This window comes from Psittacula echo, assembly GCF_963264785.1.
Source record: "Psittacula echo genome assembly, chromosome: 14".
NCBI classification, from domain to species: Eukaryota; Metazoa; Chordata; class Aves; order Psittaciformes; family Psittacidae; genus Psittacula; species Psittacula echo.
This window is the reverse complement of record NC_137750.1, coordinates 6184015-6199682: the sequence shown is the minus strand read 5'-3', so window position 1 is coordinate 6199682 and position 15668 is coordinate 6184015. Positions and strand designations below refer to the sequence as shown.

Here is a 15668-nt window from a genome sequence, read left to right as displayed (position 1 = left end):
ACTGAACTATAATGAAAAGTCTGTGATATTCAATTATTCCACAGTGATTTTTTTCTGAGCAGCATTAAGCAGGCTGATGGTTACACTGGAATGAAAAGCACCTAGAGCCTGCACCTACCTTCCTCCCCCCCAGAATAGCCCTGTAAACTTGCTGCTCCAGCTTTCTTCTTTCTCCACTCATTTCTCTTGTGATGTAGTCCCTCCCTGTGGGGTTAAGCCCTTTGAAGTAATGTCTGTTTTAGTGTCTAGCATCTATTTGGTATCACAGAAGCTGTAATAGCCATTAAGGAGAATATAACCTGCATTTTTTGATGCTTTTAGGTATGACATACGCAGCAAAAGGATACTTTGATGCTCTGGTTAAGATGGGAGAGTTGGCCAGTGAAAGCCAAGGATCTAAAGAACTGGGTAAGTCACCAATTTACTGCTAAATGGAGCCACAATCCGGAGCAGGCTCCGAGCACAGGGATGCAACCAGATTTTTGCTGTTGAAGGGGATAGCGAGCTCAGTGCGGAGCTGATCGTGCCTCATGTGAATGGTAAAAGCGTCTCTGTATTTAATGTAGCTTAAAACAAAAAAAGCCTGCTATTCTTAGTGCAGGATTTTGGGGCACTGTCAGCTTGTGGTGTTTGCAAAGAGGAAGCGTTTGCAGGGAGCGGCTTTGCTGCGTTTGTCTTGCTTTGCAAGGGAGAGGAAAGCACCAGCTCCTGCTGTGGGGCTGAGGCAGCCCCTTCCCCTCTGGGGGTGACACAGGGGACTGGGAAGGTCGGTGTCCTGGGTTGTGTTCCTCCTGGTCTTTGCCCAGTCGATCCCAGTTGCGGCAGACATCACGAGCTGCAATGCTCAGTGCCTCCTTTCCCTTTCCTCCCTTTCCTCTTCTGGTAAGTCCTTTGAGAGATGCTTTTCCAGTCTTCCCATTGCTCAGAACACAGCTCCTGTGTTCTTCCCGTCGCTGCTGTTCTGCTGTATAGACGTGGATCGAGGTGGCTCCTCTCCCAGCTCCTCCCAGGGATGCTGCAGCGTTTTCTAAGGCTCTGTGGGGCTGAGATGGGTTTTGGTCTCGTTGCCTTTGCAGTCCCAGGTCAATTCCTCCTCCCAGTCCCTCCTGCAGGTCTGGCTCCCTTGGTTGCTGTCCTAGGAGGTGGCAAACTGCTCATGGTGAGCTCTCTGAGGCAGTCAGTTAACAGCAGAGGTGGAGCTGAAATGACTCTGATGGAGCAGTCAGTGAACAGCCCCTTGCAGGAGCCAGGGTTCAGTTTTCCTGTGCTGTGCTCAGTGTCAGGCACTGCTTACCCCAGCCACAGCTCGCTGCCTGCGCCTGGATTGTGATGGGGAAGCAGTAAGTGTCTATGGAAACCGATTCTATCACTTGGATTAGAGCTGCCTATAGCAATCTGCTTCTGTTTAATAAATAAAACAAGAGCCTTGTGTGCAATGCAGGCAGAGACCGAGATTGTAAGGGCTGCATAGACCTTACTAAGGGCTTCTCTTCTACCTCTTTGGGGTGGAAAGATGCAGCAGCTCTGTCCTGGAAGTGAAAGCTTGGAAAACCTTATCAGAGGTGGCTCAGCCAGGGAGGAGCATGGAGACTCCAAACCTGCCTCCCCTTCAGAGCAGCTCCAGGTTTTGCTCTCACTTAAAACCTGGCTTTGGTGTATTCTGGTGGTCCTGGTTCCTCACCTGAGGATGGTGGTTTGACAACAGCCATCCTTAGTGCCCCCCCTCAGTCTCCTGATGTGCATTTGTTGTGTGGCTTGAGTATTCTGGGGTTGGTTTCAGTGTTTCCATTCCTGTGTGAGCACATCCAAAGGGGGATCCTGGTGGCTCCTGCTCAGCTCGGAGCCGTGATGAGCGGCTGCCCCTCGGACCTCTCACTGTGTTGATCCTGCTGGTATTTATTGTGGCAGCTGCTCCGTGCAGAAGAAAGTGGAGATAAAATTCCTGGCTGTGGTTTCGTGGAGCTGATAACCAGGGACCAGCCCCCTCCTGTGCTGTGTAAACAGAGGCTGAGAAATGGCTGAGGTCAGAGCTGTGCTCGCCAAAGGTACGGCTCTTCCTGGGAACACCTTTGCCTTATCGGTGCCTGCGCTGGGATTGCTGATAGTGCCGGAAAGGAGCGCTGGGGTCTGGGTTATTTCATCCCCTACGACAGGCAGCAGCAAATGGGGATGTTCATAGTTGCCATTTGCATTAATGCTGGGCCCTCGCTGTTCTCTCCCTGTGATGGTGGTTTCCTCTGTGACAGGGAAAGCTGCTCCAAGGCACCAGGGCTCTGGGATGCTTTGGTTGGGACCACAGATAAGGTCTGTTTCCAGCCTCCATGGAAAAGAATCTGAGATGTTAGTTTCCCTCCATAACCCTTTCTTTTGTGAATGTGGGTGCTTTTCTGATGTCATTTCTGGGGCAGGAGGTGTCAAAAGAGCGTTAAAACCACTGCAGATCGCATGTCTAAAATGCGGTTAAGCAGCCACATCTTTTCCCTCGCTGTGCTACAGTGATGCTGCCTGTGCTGGGGTGGCCATGGGGGCTCTGCACTCCCTGGGTGATCCAGCACAGCCAAGGACCAGGAGCTCCGGGTGGGTTTGCAGCACCCCGAGGAGGCTGCCGTGTGCCGGGAGAGCTGCTGTGGCTCTGCGGGCGCTCCAACCCAGCCGTGTTTTCCTGCCATCATCTCTCCAATAGTACTTGTGACTCCAAAGGGTTGCTCTTCAAGCTGGGTGCTGGAGAACTGCCCGTCCCTGGCTGGGTGCTGCCGTGCCAGCTCTCCAGCACGGTGACCCAGGGTGGCTAGTTCTGCTTCATGCTGGCTTCTTTAAAGCCATATTGCTCTGGTGCGTATGCTGCACATTTATCTTGCTGAAAGCACTGACCCTGGCTCCAGGCTCAGCTCCCTGCTCAGAGCTTCACATTTTGTGAATTCTCCATCAGATTTTCTGTGTGTAGACGGGATAATCCCGGGTGGTCATGGAAAGCCCAGCGATAATAAAGCCTTTGAGCTGTAATCGGCTCTGCGGTTTGAGTTTTGGGTGTGAGCGTCTGGTGGGGTCGTGCCTCTGTCTGAACCCCACTGCTGAGGTTTGGGGTGCTCAAGCTCTTGGTTTCGAGCTAAAGGGATGCTCTGATGGGTGCAGGGTGTCGCTGCCTCTTGTCCACACACCAGAAGCTTGCCCTGAGACAGTTTCTCTGTGTAATTCCTGTTCTGCTCTGAGGCTGCTGACCAGTTTCTGGCACGTGGAGGACAGACCCATGCTCACAGTTCCTCTTTGAGGGAGGCTCCTTATGGTGTTCTTGGGTACTTGCTGCAGTGACTTTGGGGAAGCTGATGTGAGGAGCATGAACACTGTATCTGATCAGTGAGGGTTAGCTCCACTGAGCTGGGAATAATGGTTTGTAGATGCTTCCAAGGAGCTCCGGTCTCATGTGTGCAACTGCTCGGGTGACTTTGGCCGTTGTCTGGCTCCTGCTTGGGTCCCTTGGCTGCTACTCACAAATGTTGTTCCTTTTGTCCCACTTGAAAACTGGGCCATGGCAAAGTCATGGGAAGGGGGTTTCTCCTCCAGGGAAGCACGTGCCTGTAAGCGGAGCTGGAGGCACTGGGGTGCTGGGGCTGAGCAGCACCTGTAGGAAGTTCCTTCAGGGCTGGAGGTGGATTTTGCTCAGCTGCTGGTTTTCTCTGAGGTCCCTGGGAATCAGTGAAGGCTGCTCTGACTAAAGCTCGGTGCTGTGAAAGGGCAGGACGTGCAGTAATTAGTCAACCATTGTTGAACTGTAATGAGGCTCTGGTAGATCCTGGCTTTCTTCTGACGTATGATTTGCACAATAAAACTGGGACCGGTGGAACCTTTGTGGTCCTGGAGCTGTTTATCAGTGAAGGATGCTGGGCTTCAAGGGCTTTTAAACCATCTCTGTACAGCTTTGAAACCACTGATGAGCATCACAGAGGGATGCGGGGTAGAGCTGTCTCCATTGGTTATGCTGGGCACAGAAAGGGGATCTGTGGCTGGAGCTGAACGCAGAGCCTGGTCCTGTCCATGATGCTGCTGTAGAGCATGGAATGGGCTTGCTAAAGGTGCACAAACACAAGGGAAAAGCCTCTTAAAAGCTGCTGCCTGTCTCAGCAAGGGACTTGCTCTGCTGCTGCTGTGTTGCCTTCTCACTGCCTCCACATCTGATTACAAGCAGACTGCCATAGCAGTGGGCTTGTTCTCACCAACCTGTGCTTGGGAAAGCAATGGTGGAGGGTTGTGAAACGAGCATCTGTGAGGAGCATGTTGCCTGGCTGGAGTTCCTGACGGGTAGCAGCTGTGTGTAACGGTTGGGTTTCACCTCCAGTGGTGGCATCTCCCAGGGATGCCTACCTGCTGCGTGCCTGGGACAAGCTCCTGCAGGATGCTCCATCCTCTCAGGAGGGAGGAGGGGCCACGTGTGTGTCCCAGGGCTGGTTTCTGTCATCCACTGGCAATGCTGTGAGCTTGGCAGGGTTTAGGGAGGGGCACAGCTTGCTGTGTGGCCAGCCCTGGGCCCTGGAGGTGTTTGCTTCCCCTCCTGGGACTGCTGGCGTGCAGATGGATCGGTTCCCATGGGTCTGAGCTGGGTGGGTCCAGGCTGGTGAAGGTGAGCTCTGTGCAGTTGTGTCCTCCTGTGCCAATTAATCCTGTGCCACCAATATAACAGCAGGGACCTGTTGGTCTGTACATCGTGATCCAGGTACATGGTCTAGTTCACATCCAGGGGTGGCTGTCGGGAACCGCAGGGAACCACAGGTCACCCAGGTCTCTAATCTGTCCCTGCTAAAGGTGTCAGTGGCAACTGCTCAGCCCGAGGGAGCCAATTACTGGGAATGTGTCTCTGAACTTGCCCCAGTCAGGGTGCCCTGGGGAGCCGCCTGCTTTTTTCTTTACCTTGTCTCTCAGTAAGGGCATAATGAATGTCTCAGACTTTGCCAGGCCAGGCTGGAGCAGAGGCTGTGAGCAGAGCACACCATGATAGTGCTGATGAGTCGCTGAACCAATATCAGCAAACCGGTACCATCCTCTGGGGCTGTGGTGAGTGAAACCCTTCTGAAGAGGAAGCGGGTGAATCAGAGGGGAGAAGCTGATTGTTTCCCCACACTCGGCTCCTTCCCACTGCACACACACAGATCGTCCCCCAGTGCCAGCGCTGGTGCAGTCAGAGCCGCCTTGTCGGGATGAGGTGTTGGGATGGGGAGTGCTGCTCCCCATGGCCGGAGGGCTTGTCCATGGCACGTGCTGTGTCTATGAGCTGGGATTGAGATGCTTTCATGTGTGGGAAGAAGAAAGATTGCAGAAGCGTTCGGGAGCGTGCTTGTGCCTTGAATCTGGCTTGATCAGGTCTGCAGCACGTGATGTGACGTGTGAGCAGCTGCTGCCTGTCTGTGTGCAGGATGGGGAGGCAGCGGTGGGGATGTGCCCGAGCCATGACCAGGGTGAACGGCCCCACTTGCTGCTGGTGGAAAATGAGAGGTGTGAAACTGGGTGCCCAGGGTGCTGAAAGGGGAACTGGTAACTGCTGGGCTGAGAGCAGAGCTCTGCCGTGTTCAGGGGAACAGGTTTCACCCTGAAGCAGTGCTTTATTTACTAAAACATGCACAAGGTTGGTGCTCTTCCCCCTACTCCCCCCGTAAAAAACCCAAAGCAATGGAGCTTTCCTGTCCAGCAAAGTCTGGGAGGAGGGCACTGGGTACCTGTGTCAGAGCCGTGACTGGTGCAGAGTCCTCCCATCCCCTTCTCCTCCAAGCACCCAGTGCTCTCACTTCTCTGCCTGCCCTGGGAATGTGCTGGCACATCCCTCCCCAGGTTCAAGTGGTTGCTCGGCATCAAAGGATTCAGCTAACAGCATTTAACCAGCCATTGAAAAGCAGATTAATTTTTTTCCCTGTTGAGCTGCAGGAGCTCAAACAATTTGCCCTGTTACCGTCTGTTGGGTTTTCTCATTAAGGAGCTAATACTCCTTTTCTGGAGCTTGGTTACTTCCTTGACAGCACCATCGCCTTTCCTGGCCCCCCTTAAAAATAAAGCCCAGCACAATGGGAAATAGTGGAGGAGCTGAGCCCCTGGGCTTCTTGTTTCATGCTCTGTACTTGGGATCTGAATGTCCAAAGCAAGCGATCTGATGGTGAGCGATGCTGATGGTGCTGCATCCCTCATCTCGCAGGAGCAAGGAGCAGTGCCGGGGAGGCTGTGGTGCTGTTTTGCTTGTGTAAGCATCGCTGGCGCCGGTGGCAGCAGGAGCTAGTGACTTTGCCAGGGAGTTGGTCCCCTGGCCACCGATTCCGCTGCCCTTGCAGGACAGGCTGGGCTGCTTCAGCCCTGCGCAAGCCTCAGCCTGTTCCGGCTCAGAGCAGTTTGGCTCCTCTGCTGATGCACTGTTTGGTGTTTCTATTCAAAATAGCTGCTATCTAGATCGAGAGAGGAGGGCAATCTTGAGGCTCTGAGAAGTCAAAGCAAAACCCCATGAGATGGGTTCCTACTGCTCTGCCTTCTGGAGGGGCAGCTGGCTCCTGCGTGGTGCCAATAGCGATGGGAGGGATGTGGAACAACCTGTTTGCCCGTGCCTGGGTGTGGTAGGGAAGGGCCCACAATAGCCCCTACAGTTCTCCCAGGGCGATACTGTGAGTCAGACGTAAATAGCAGCTCCTCCTTCCCTGTGTGTGCTTGGCAGCCTGCGGGAAGGTGTGTGAGCCAGGTAAGGGCAGGTGAAACCTTGGCTCCGGTGTCCAGCCCTTCCTCATCCTTACTTTTGCCTCTTGGCTTACGTGAGATGTTAACCTTGGGTTTCTTGGCCTATAGAATGCACATTTTGGCTGTGAGGCTGGTATGGGGCTCACACCCCGTGTACAACGTGCACTGTGACCCGAGCCTTTGCTCTGTTCTCTGCCCTGCTGCAGTGTGTAATCACTATATTTAACTTACAAATACCACTGGTGGGTGATGCAGAGTGCCCATGGTGTGGGTGACTGTGCTGCTGCTGGGGTGTGTGCCATGGTCCTGGCCCTGCCATCAAGCTCTGCCAACACCACAAGGTACCTGTTGTCACTGTGATGCCACAGGCCCTCCTCTGAGCTGGGGCTGGATTTAAGCTTCCAGCTACTGTGGTGTCTGTTAGTCACAGTTTAACTTGTGCCCTGCTGCACGCTGGGTTAGTCACAGAGGTTTTGGGGTGAAACGTCAATGTCTAACAACATCTGTAGCTTTTCTGCAGTGCTGTGGGGTATGGGGGTGTCGGAGGAGTTAAATGTGAACTCACACCGTGCCACAGCTGCGATCTGGGGAACTTGGCTCCAGTCCTGCTGCTCCACATGGGCTCCCAGTGATGGCAGAGCACGGGGAGCCTGGGGCGATCCCTATGGAGCCGGCCGGGCTGTCGCGGAAGCTCCTATGCTCCCAGGCAGGCATCCAGCTGCCTTCCTGTGCCGTGCTCACCTCGAGCTGCTCTCGGTGCTGGGCTGGGCTGCGCCGCACCGCTGGTGATGGCACAGCAAACCGGCTGTGGTGGGCACGGCAGCATCCCCGTGCCCAGGCTGGGGCACGGAGCAGCTCGTGGTGCTGGGTTGGGTGGGGAAGGCTCCGCACCGCTGCTGGCTTTGATGTGGGGCTGAACCGCCCCGTGCTCACCGTGATAAGAGCCATGGGGGTGGTGATGGAGGAGAAAGTCTAAACAAAGATGAGTATCTGTTGAGAGATGCACCACGCACCTCCCTGGCTGCTGGGAACAGCTTAATTCCCAGCGTGAGGAATGTGGGGAGGGCAGAGCCCTGTTGTGGTGCAGGAGGTTGGGTTTGGGGATAGGTAGATCACTGCTGAGCATCCTGGTCCCTGCTCCCCGGTGGGTTGAGAGCTCAGAAACCTCTCAGCCAGCTCTGCACCGGCTTCCCCAGCTGGGGTTTCCACTCTGGCCAAACGGGAAGCGAAAGGGAGAGGGGGTGGTGTGAGCCTTGGGAATAACAAGCCAGCCACCCTTGCCTTGATAGACTTGAAACCGGAATCTCAGCCAAGCGCCGGCATTGCGTCATCGCCTCCTTGCAGTGGGAATTCATGCACTTCCCATCATTGAGGTGTCGCAGCCCGACCGGAGAGCAGCTTCCTGGCGGTGCTGCGGTGGTGACCCCTTGCCTAGACCCCCTCCTTGGAGTGCGCAGCTCTTCACCACAGGCTCCACTTCATCAGCACCTTGAGAGGCGCCTGCAGGAGTCACAGCAGGTCTGTGGCTGTGGAAGCTCGGGCACATGGTGTGCTCCTGGTGAGGGAGCAGAGCTGCAGCCATGCCTGGTCACCTCTTGCTTTGTGGAACCATAGAATGATTTGGGTTGGAGGGACCTTAAAGCTCATCCAGTTCCAACCCCTGCCACGGGCAGGGACACCTTCCACTGGAGCAGGTTGCTCCAAGCCCCTGTGTCCAACCTGGCCTTGAACACTGCCAGGGATGGGGCAGCCACAGCTTCTCTGGGCACCCTGTGCCAGCGCCTCAGCACCCTCACAGGGAACAGCTTCTTCCTTGTGTCTTTGTGCATTGCTTGGCACAGGGTGGCCATGGTGAGAGTCAGCGCTGGCTGAGCACCTACCAGTGCCACAACCGGTTCTGTGACTGCATCAGAGGGGACTGGTGCCTGCCAAGGACAAAAAGGGATCAGATTTTAGTGTTTGTAGAAGGTTTTGACACATGATGCATGGTGCAAAGTACAAGCTGCTCCAGTCACAAGAGCAAAGAAACACTGGGCCAGGTTGTTCCTGATCAGCCGGAGGTGTTGGCACTTGGATGATGCATGGCCAGTGTGTGCCAGGGATGGACTGACCATGTCCAGTGTCCACCATGGGGTTCTGGGCTGACTGAGGGTCCCAGTGGTTCCTTTGCACTGGCTGCTGAGACAGGAGCGGCTCGGACACAGCTCATGGCTTTCAGTTCACAACCAGCTCCACATAGGCTGGAAGCCTCAAGCTGCCATGCTGGAAGTCAGAGCTTCCCAACACGGCACTTACAAAGAGCTGCCGGAGCTCGGCTCTTCCCGAGAGCTTGCTGTGATCTGGGGAATGGTGCCTTTGGTCGTGCAGCAGCGCTGGCTCCAGTCCCACCGGCTCCTGTGTGCGCCTGGCTGCAGCCACGGGGTTTTTGCTGAGGCAGGACACGGCCCTTCCTCCCCGGAGGAGCGCAGCGGGGGTGTGACTGCATCACTGCCGCGCTGCACAAGGAGAATCGAAGGAAGAGGCGAGGCAGAGCTGGGATCCCTCCGCTCTGTGTGGGGCTGACCCGCGGCTCTGCCCTCTCCGCACGGCTCCGCCCTGAGGTCGAGCAGGTCCAGTGGCTTTGAGGCAAATATCAACAGAGTTCTGTTTGCAGCTCCGTGTCTTGTGACCTGGACAGAGTCCCAGGGCTGCCCATCAGCTGCGCAGGGTGAGGGATGTGGGTGCTCCGTGCTTGGCTTGGGGCTGTGAGCGCAGCCAGGGAGCGGCCCGCAAAGCTCCCGGCTCTAAGGGTGCTGTTTAAATTCCCATCTGTTGTTAGTGCAGCGTCTCTTGTCCCTGTTGATCCTTTCAATAGCCGGACAGTCAGGTCGAGATGAAGGTCCTTTCTTGGAACCATTCTCTCTGGCTCCTTGGTCACATCTAAGAGCTGACTTGGGTAAAGGTGACCAAAGCTGGGGTGGCCAATGGTACAGTGGGTCATGGGCACCCCCGGGTGCTGGGGTCCCACTGCTGCTTGTCCACGTTTCCCTTCATGCTACACGAGGTGTATGTGTGTGTCCAATTGTCTCAGATGAATATCCCACCTACGGCTCTCCAAAGATGGGCACTGGGGGTACTCCAGAAGCACCCATCGGTCCATCTGCGGTCCCCTTCATGCTAACAGGGTGCCATCTGCCCCAGCCCGGGGGTGTCCCCTAGAGCTTGGTGCCTCAACCCCGCTCCCTGCATCTTGTCTTTGCAGGAGATGTGCTCTTCCAGATGGCAGAGGTCCACCGGCAGATCCAAAACCAGCTGGAGGAGATGGTGAGTCAGGGTGGCCAGGGTTTCCTCATGGCCATGGGCTCTGCTGGTGCTGCATCCAAGCAAAATGGGTTTCATGTCTTGCCTGGGTGACACCTTCTCCCCTGCCTGCCCGGTGCTCCCCGGGCAGGGTTTGTCAGCCCTCCCCAAGGAACCATATCTTTTCTTTCTGCTTGCAGCTCAAGTCCTTCCACAACGAGCTCCTGACGCAGCTGGAGCAGAAGGTGGAGCTGGACTCCCGGTACCTGAGTGTGAGTCATGGACTTGTGTAGCCTGGCATTGGCTTGAGCATCTCTGTGTCTCCTCTTCCTGCTGCCCAGCTCCCCACTCAAGGATGGTTGTGCCCAGACATTGCTCATGCCCCTGGTTGCTGATGGTCCCTGACCATCACACACATCACCACACACAGAACAGCATTTGCCCCCACATCAGACTGTTCAGGTCCCTATTTGCTGTCTGGGCCATGGGGAACCTGCTTCTCCCAAAGGCTGGGGGGGGTCCTGCTTGCTTCTGCCAACCCTTGGCAGCAGGAGCTGTGGCTGAGGTTTGGCTTCAGCTGCTCAGAGCTTTCTCCTGTCACATCCAGGCTGCGTTGAAAAAATACCAGACAGAACAAAGGAGCAAAGGGGACTCACTCGACAAGTGCCAGGCAGAGCTGAAGAAGCTTCGGAAGAAGAGCCAAGGCAGCAAAAACCCCCAGAAGTACTCTGACAAGGAGCTGCAGGTAGGAACCGGGACATGGGAGAGACACGAGCATCCTTGAGCTGGGCAGCGGTTGCTGGGTACCACGTGCTAGAGGTGGCCAGGTTCTTACAAGCGTTCAGATACAGGCTCACTGTTCTCTCCAGGGGAGCGGGGGCAGCAGCATTAGGAGCATGGTGGGATGTGGGAGGTGTGGATAGGGAGGAGGTGGCAGCCCGTGATGGAGCACGTTGGTCTCATGGCTGCCCTGGGGGAGGACGGAGCAGGGGGAGGCTGACGGCAGATGTTGTGCCGGGCGGTGCGGTGGTGATGAACCTGCTGAATCCACCGCTCCCAGTGCTCTTTAGTGAATGAACCCCACAAGACCACTAATTCCTGCTGTGCCAGATCCACCTTCCTCTGGGTGGTGTTTGCTTCAGTGTGGGCCGGGGCAGCAGCGTGTGCCGGGGCGGCCGCAGTGAATCACCGCGATGTGATCACGGTGTGGGCTCCTGCACCGACCACGTGCCGGTGGCTGATCAGGTTGTGGCTGTGCGGGACAGGGATCCCTCATGGCACGTGCCCAGGTGGCTGTGCTGCAGGGTGGGTGCATTTCGGAGGTTGGGTGTTGGGATTTCCCGTAGGGATGGAGTTAGGGTCGGGATATCGATGGAGAGCATCCAAGGGCACATCCCTGGCTGGTGCCGGAGCCATGAGCAGCATGCGCCAAGGCGCTGCAGCACTCAGGTTGCTGATGTGTTCGCGGCAGGAGTTTGTCTTCTGAGGTCTCCAACCTTTAGTTCGAGCTTTGTCTGGAATGTGGGAACCTTAAATAATTGATGCACCTACGTGCAAACCCTCTCTGCCTGAAAGCATGGCTGCTGCTGGTGGAGTTAAAGCCACTGAATGATTGCAGCATGACTAGGACCTTGAAAAGAGGACAATGAACCCTGAAGGCAGAAATCCCTACCCCTGTCTGTGAGGCATGAGAGCATGCACTGTGCTGGGACCAGGACCTGTTACTTTGGATGCCACAGGCTGGTAACGTGTCAGTGATCCGTGCCTGCTGAAGGGGCTCTAAATGTCGGTGGCACTTCCCTCGTGGGGGCTGTGTACAGGGTGGCATTTAAAGCCATCAGCAGAGAGCTACCACAAAGGTTGTGCTGGGGAAGTGACATTAATTGCACTAAAACTTGGGGAATCAGTCATTGTCTTGGTAGTGTGAATCAGAGCGAGCACTGGAGGAGAACAACGCTCCCGCCGTCACCCGCCCCGGCTCGGCGTGCAGCTCCCGCGGTGAGGCACCGTGTGTGGCGTGGAGCTCGTGGTTGTTCAGAGCCCCGGCGCTGCGCTGAGCTGGGCAGGAGGTGTTGGTGTGGCACAGGTTGGTGCCCTGCCCCGCTGGTGGGAGCTGAGCAGCTCAAACCGCTCCTGAGCAGCAGCATCTCCACCAGCCCTTGCTCTGGATTCCTGCTGAGCAGGAAAAGCCCTGCGAGGCGCAGCGTGGGGTCAAACCTTTGTTATCCCCAAACTCTGAAAGCTGCTGATAGGGACAACAGCACAGAGCTGCTGCCAGAGCCACCCCTCTCCTGCCAAACCCCCCCAGGCTGCTGCCGTGCCGGGATCCCCAACCCACACCCGGAGTCGGAGGAGGAGAAAATCCATCCCAGTGATGGGCTTTGTACAGTGGGAGAGGAGCGGTGGCTTGATCCTCCCACTGGGATGCGGTGGGGATGGGGTAGTCCTGTTAGCACGGGAGCTTTGGGCAAGGAAGCAGGATCAGGCTTTCATTCTCTTAATCTTTCAGCAGTAAGTATTTAGGAAGCTCTTAAATCTCTCAAAAAGCCTTATGATGGCTTTTGAGCTTAAAGAGCTATGAGACTGCTCAACTGCTCGCTGCTTTTTTTTCAAACCTAGATCAAAACATGAAGTTAAATTGCTGAATTCAACCAAGAGAGCAGTTTTCCCTCTCTTTGCTGCTGCTGCAGTGCTGGTATCCCCTTTCAACAGGAAAAGAGGTGATTTGGGGCCACCCTTGATGCTGTTCTTACCTTTACCAGGGCATCAGAGTGGGGTATTGTTGCAAGGATGGGTCCAGCCTGGAGCTACATTGGGAGCCTCATGTGGTGCTTGGTGAAACCAGGCTTAGTGAACCAGGAGCACCTGCAGAGCTGCTGGTGTTGCACTGAGGGGCTTTGCCCCACAGAATCCTTTCTCATGGGGCTCAGTTTGTTGAGCTGGCCCTGCAGCCGGCTTGTAAAACCCCAGCAACCTCCAAGGAGGCTCCTGGAGGCACCTGGTGATGCTTGCGGGAAGCTGAAGACTTCATCAGGCTGGTGCCTGGGGACCACAAACTGATGAGCAGCAACTGGATGCAGCTCTCTTAATGGGCTGTTGCAGATGACTTGTCTTGTAATGGGGGAAGCTGCTGTGGATGGAAGCGTCCTGGTAGCCGCATCAGTCATCATCTTGCAGGAGGCAATAACATCTTACTCTGCTTTTGAAGACTCATCCACTTAAGCTACTGTAGCAGGCGGCAGCCGGGAGTCTGATGCTCTGTCATCATCCCTCTCTGTATTTAATGCTGCAGGAAGCAGAATTGCTCCTTTCTGCCTTTTCACCACTGTTAAGTGACCGCATCTTGTCATTGCCTGTGAGATGGGTGGGTGAGATGAGCATGGTGGGAGAGGCAGAGCTCCAAGATGATGTGGTTTCTGTAACATCACCTCGCTCTGCAGAGGTGAGAGATTTGTTCAGGCTCTGGTTTGCTGGGTGGCAGAGAACAGCCCTCACCTGAGCCAGATACCGGCATGATTTGTCTCCATGCTCTGCTAGAGTGATCAGCAAACCCAACAAATCAGCCCAAACCTCTCACGTGTGACTCTTCGGTTTAGATTATCCCTCTTTATAAAGCAGAAATAAATGCTATATTCAGCCAGCACTGCACGTAACTGATTATCTTGTGGCTGGTGGGCAATAGCTTTGGGAACACAATGATTGAGGTGTGCTTGGGATCAGACAGCAGTGTGATGCAGGAGGCGTCTCTTGAGCTGCATCAGTCACTTGCTGCATGGCGAGAGCTGATCCAGGTTTGTCTGCAGGTCTCACATCATCTCGCCACTGTCTCTTGTGCTCGTTTTGTGGAGTTTAATAGGTGAGGATGGGATTAAAATGGTTGGGGATGTAGAACACCTTGTGGTTTCTGTAAAGACAAGCTTAAAAGCAGCTCAGAGTGCAATTAGGCTGCAGGAGTGATTTTCCGTCTCCAAAGCTTTGTCTGTCATGGTCAAAAGAGATGCTGTGGTTGTGGGTTGTTAGTGCTGAATGTCACAATAAAGCTGGGCTTTTTGTTCCTTATGAATCAGTCCTGAGCTTTTGTTAAACACGAGGAATGAAAGCTGAGGCACCAAACTGCCTCCAGTGTCTCATTGTAGTTATGTAGTTACTGAGGGGTTTTTTGACCAGTGTTGAGAACTGGGAGAATAAACTAAAGCCATTCACTTCACATCTTTTATGGAGAAGAATGAAAACAATATTAAGGTGAAACAATCACCAAGGAAGCTAAACTGCTGTAATTTCATTAAACACTGCTTGTGATCAAGCTGTGAAATCAAGGTCATGATGGGTTTAGGACCTTGATTGAATCAGCAGCTCAACAATGAAGTTATGTTGGTTCAAACTATTTATCAAATCATATTAGCTCTATGAACAATTGGATTTCTCCATCAGCCTGAGACAAAGCTGGCTGTAATTCATCCTAAAGAGCAAAGCTGAAGGTGGCTGCTTGTGGTGAAAAGCTGTGCCTGACCCGGGCAAAAAGGGGTTTGGCATGTCCATGTTTGTTGAGCAGCTGCGTTGGTAACTCCAGGGGGGCAGAGGGAGATCCCTCTTGTTCCCAACCCTGTGCAACCTGGCTCATGGGTTGTGGACACTGAGCTCAGCTCCTGCCCAGATTTGTCTTTGTCCACACCGATTCCTATGAGAATATTTTAAGCATTAAATACCCCTGTGCCAAAAAACTTGGGGGGGTTTATAGGCTTTTGTAATTGAAACCTCATTTGAGATTCCCATCAGGAGAAATAATTTTAGGTAGAGGTCAAGCAGCTCTAACTGATAAGGAGTTTGCACAAACCAGGTTATGAGGGCTTATGTGAAAGTCAAATAGGGAAGAACTATGTAAAAGCTTGGTGGCTCCAGGTAACTCTGAGTTAGGATGTGTGTCCAAACTCAGCAAATGCAGTCAGGGGCGCAGGGAGGGGAAGTCTTAAACTTATCTGGACTGAAATGCCTCAAATGCCTCTTCTGGATGCTGGTCTGCGGGTACCTGTGCCTGTGCAGGTCAGGGCCATGTCTGAGGAGCATTTTAGTACCCAGCCTTGTGCATCGCTGATCAGGGTGTCCCTGTATTGAGGAACAACTTAAGCAGCTGATCCTGAAACCCCCACACAGCCGGCTGGGAGAGCGCTTGCCTGCTGTTTTGCTCTGTTTTATGTAATATCACATGTGTGCGTGGATGGCACTTTGCAGGAACAGTGCAGGAAGGCTCAGGCTGATGCCCTGATGAGCAGATGTGTGAGACAGGCAGCGTAACAAGGGCAGACAGCCCTTCCCAGGGGAGCAAAGGCAGGCTGGCATCCTTGGAGCAGGGCAGTGCTCCCTGGGAGCTGCTCTGAGTCTGGTTTCACCTTTGATACCCATCAGTGCAGCAGCATCGGCAGCATCCCAGGGAGGGGCTTGGCTGCGGGGTGGTGGAGCTGGGGCAGTCAAAGCTGATGGGTACCATGGTGCTGGCACTGAAAGACCTTCCCTATCTGGAGATGTCGGTTGGGTCTGTTGCTTTATTTGCCTTATGACAAGAGAGGTTTGGTCTCCTTCCTGGCTGTGCTCTGATGGGAAAAGCCACTGATATCCCAGGGCTTGAATCTGTCACTGGACATCGCTGTGTCCAGCATAACAAACTGACCAACTTCCCTCTCCATCTGTAA

The 15668-nt window shown here is 54.4% G+C and overlaps 1 protein-coding gene across 5 annotated transcripts in view; it reads left to right on the top strand.

Annotated features, from left to right (window-relative positions):
• Nucleotides 1-350: 350 nt before the first annotated feature.
• Nucleotides 351-15668, top strand: part of BAIAP2 (BAR/IMD domain containing adaptor protein 2) — a gene marked incomplete at its 3' end in the record, with an annotated part of 31292 nt that continues 15974 nt past the window's right edge. For 4 of the 5 annotated variants that reach the window (XM_080629199.1, XM_080629201.1, XM_080629200.1 and 1 more), the window contains exons 1-4: nucleotides 351-408; nucleotides 9944-10005; nucleotides 10182-10253; nucleotides 10589-10726. In XM_080629199.1, coding sequence (XP_080485325.1) covers nucleotides 366-408; nucleotides 9944-10005; nucleotides 10182-10253; nucleotides 10589-10726 — 315 coding nt within the window. In that variant the 5' untranslated portion in view covers nucleotides 351-365. The remainder of the gene's footprint in view (nucleotides 409-9943; nucleotides 10006-10181; nucleotides 10254-10588; nucleotides 10727-15668) is intronic. The other variant, XM_080629202.1, reaches the window with a different exon arrangement.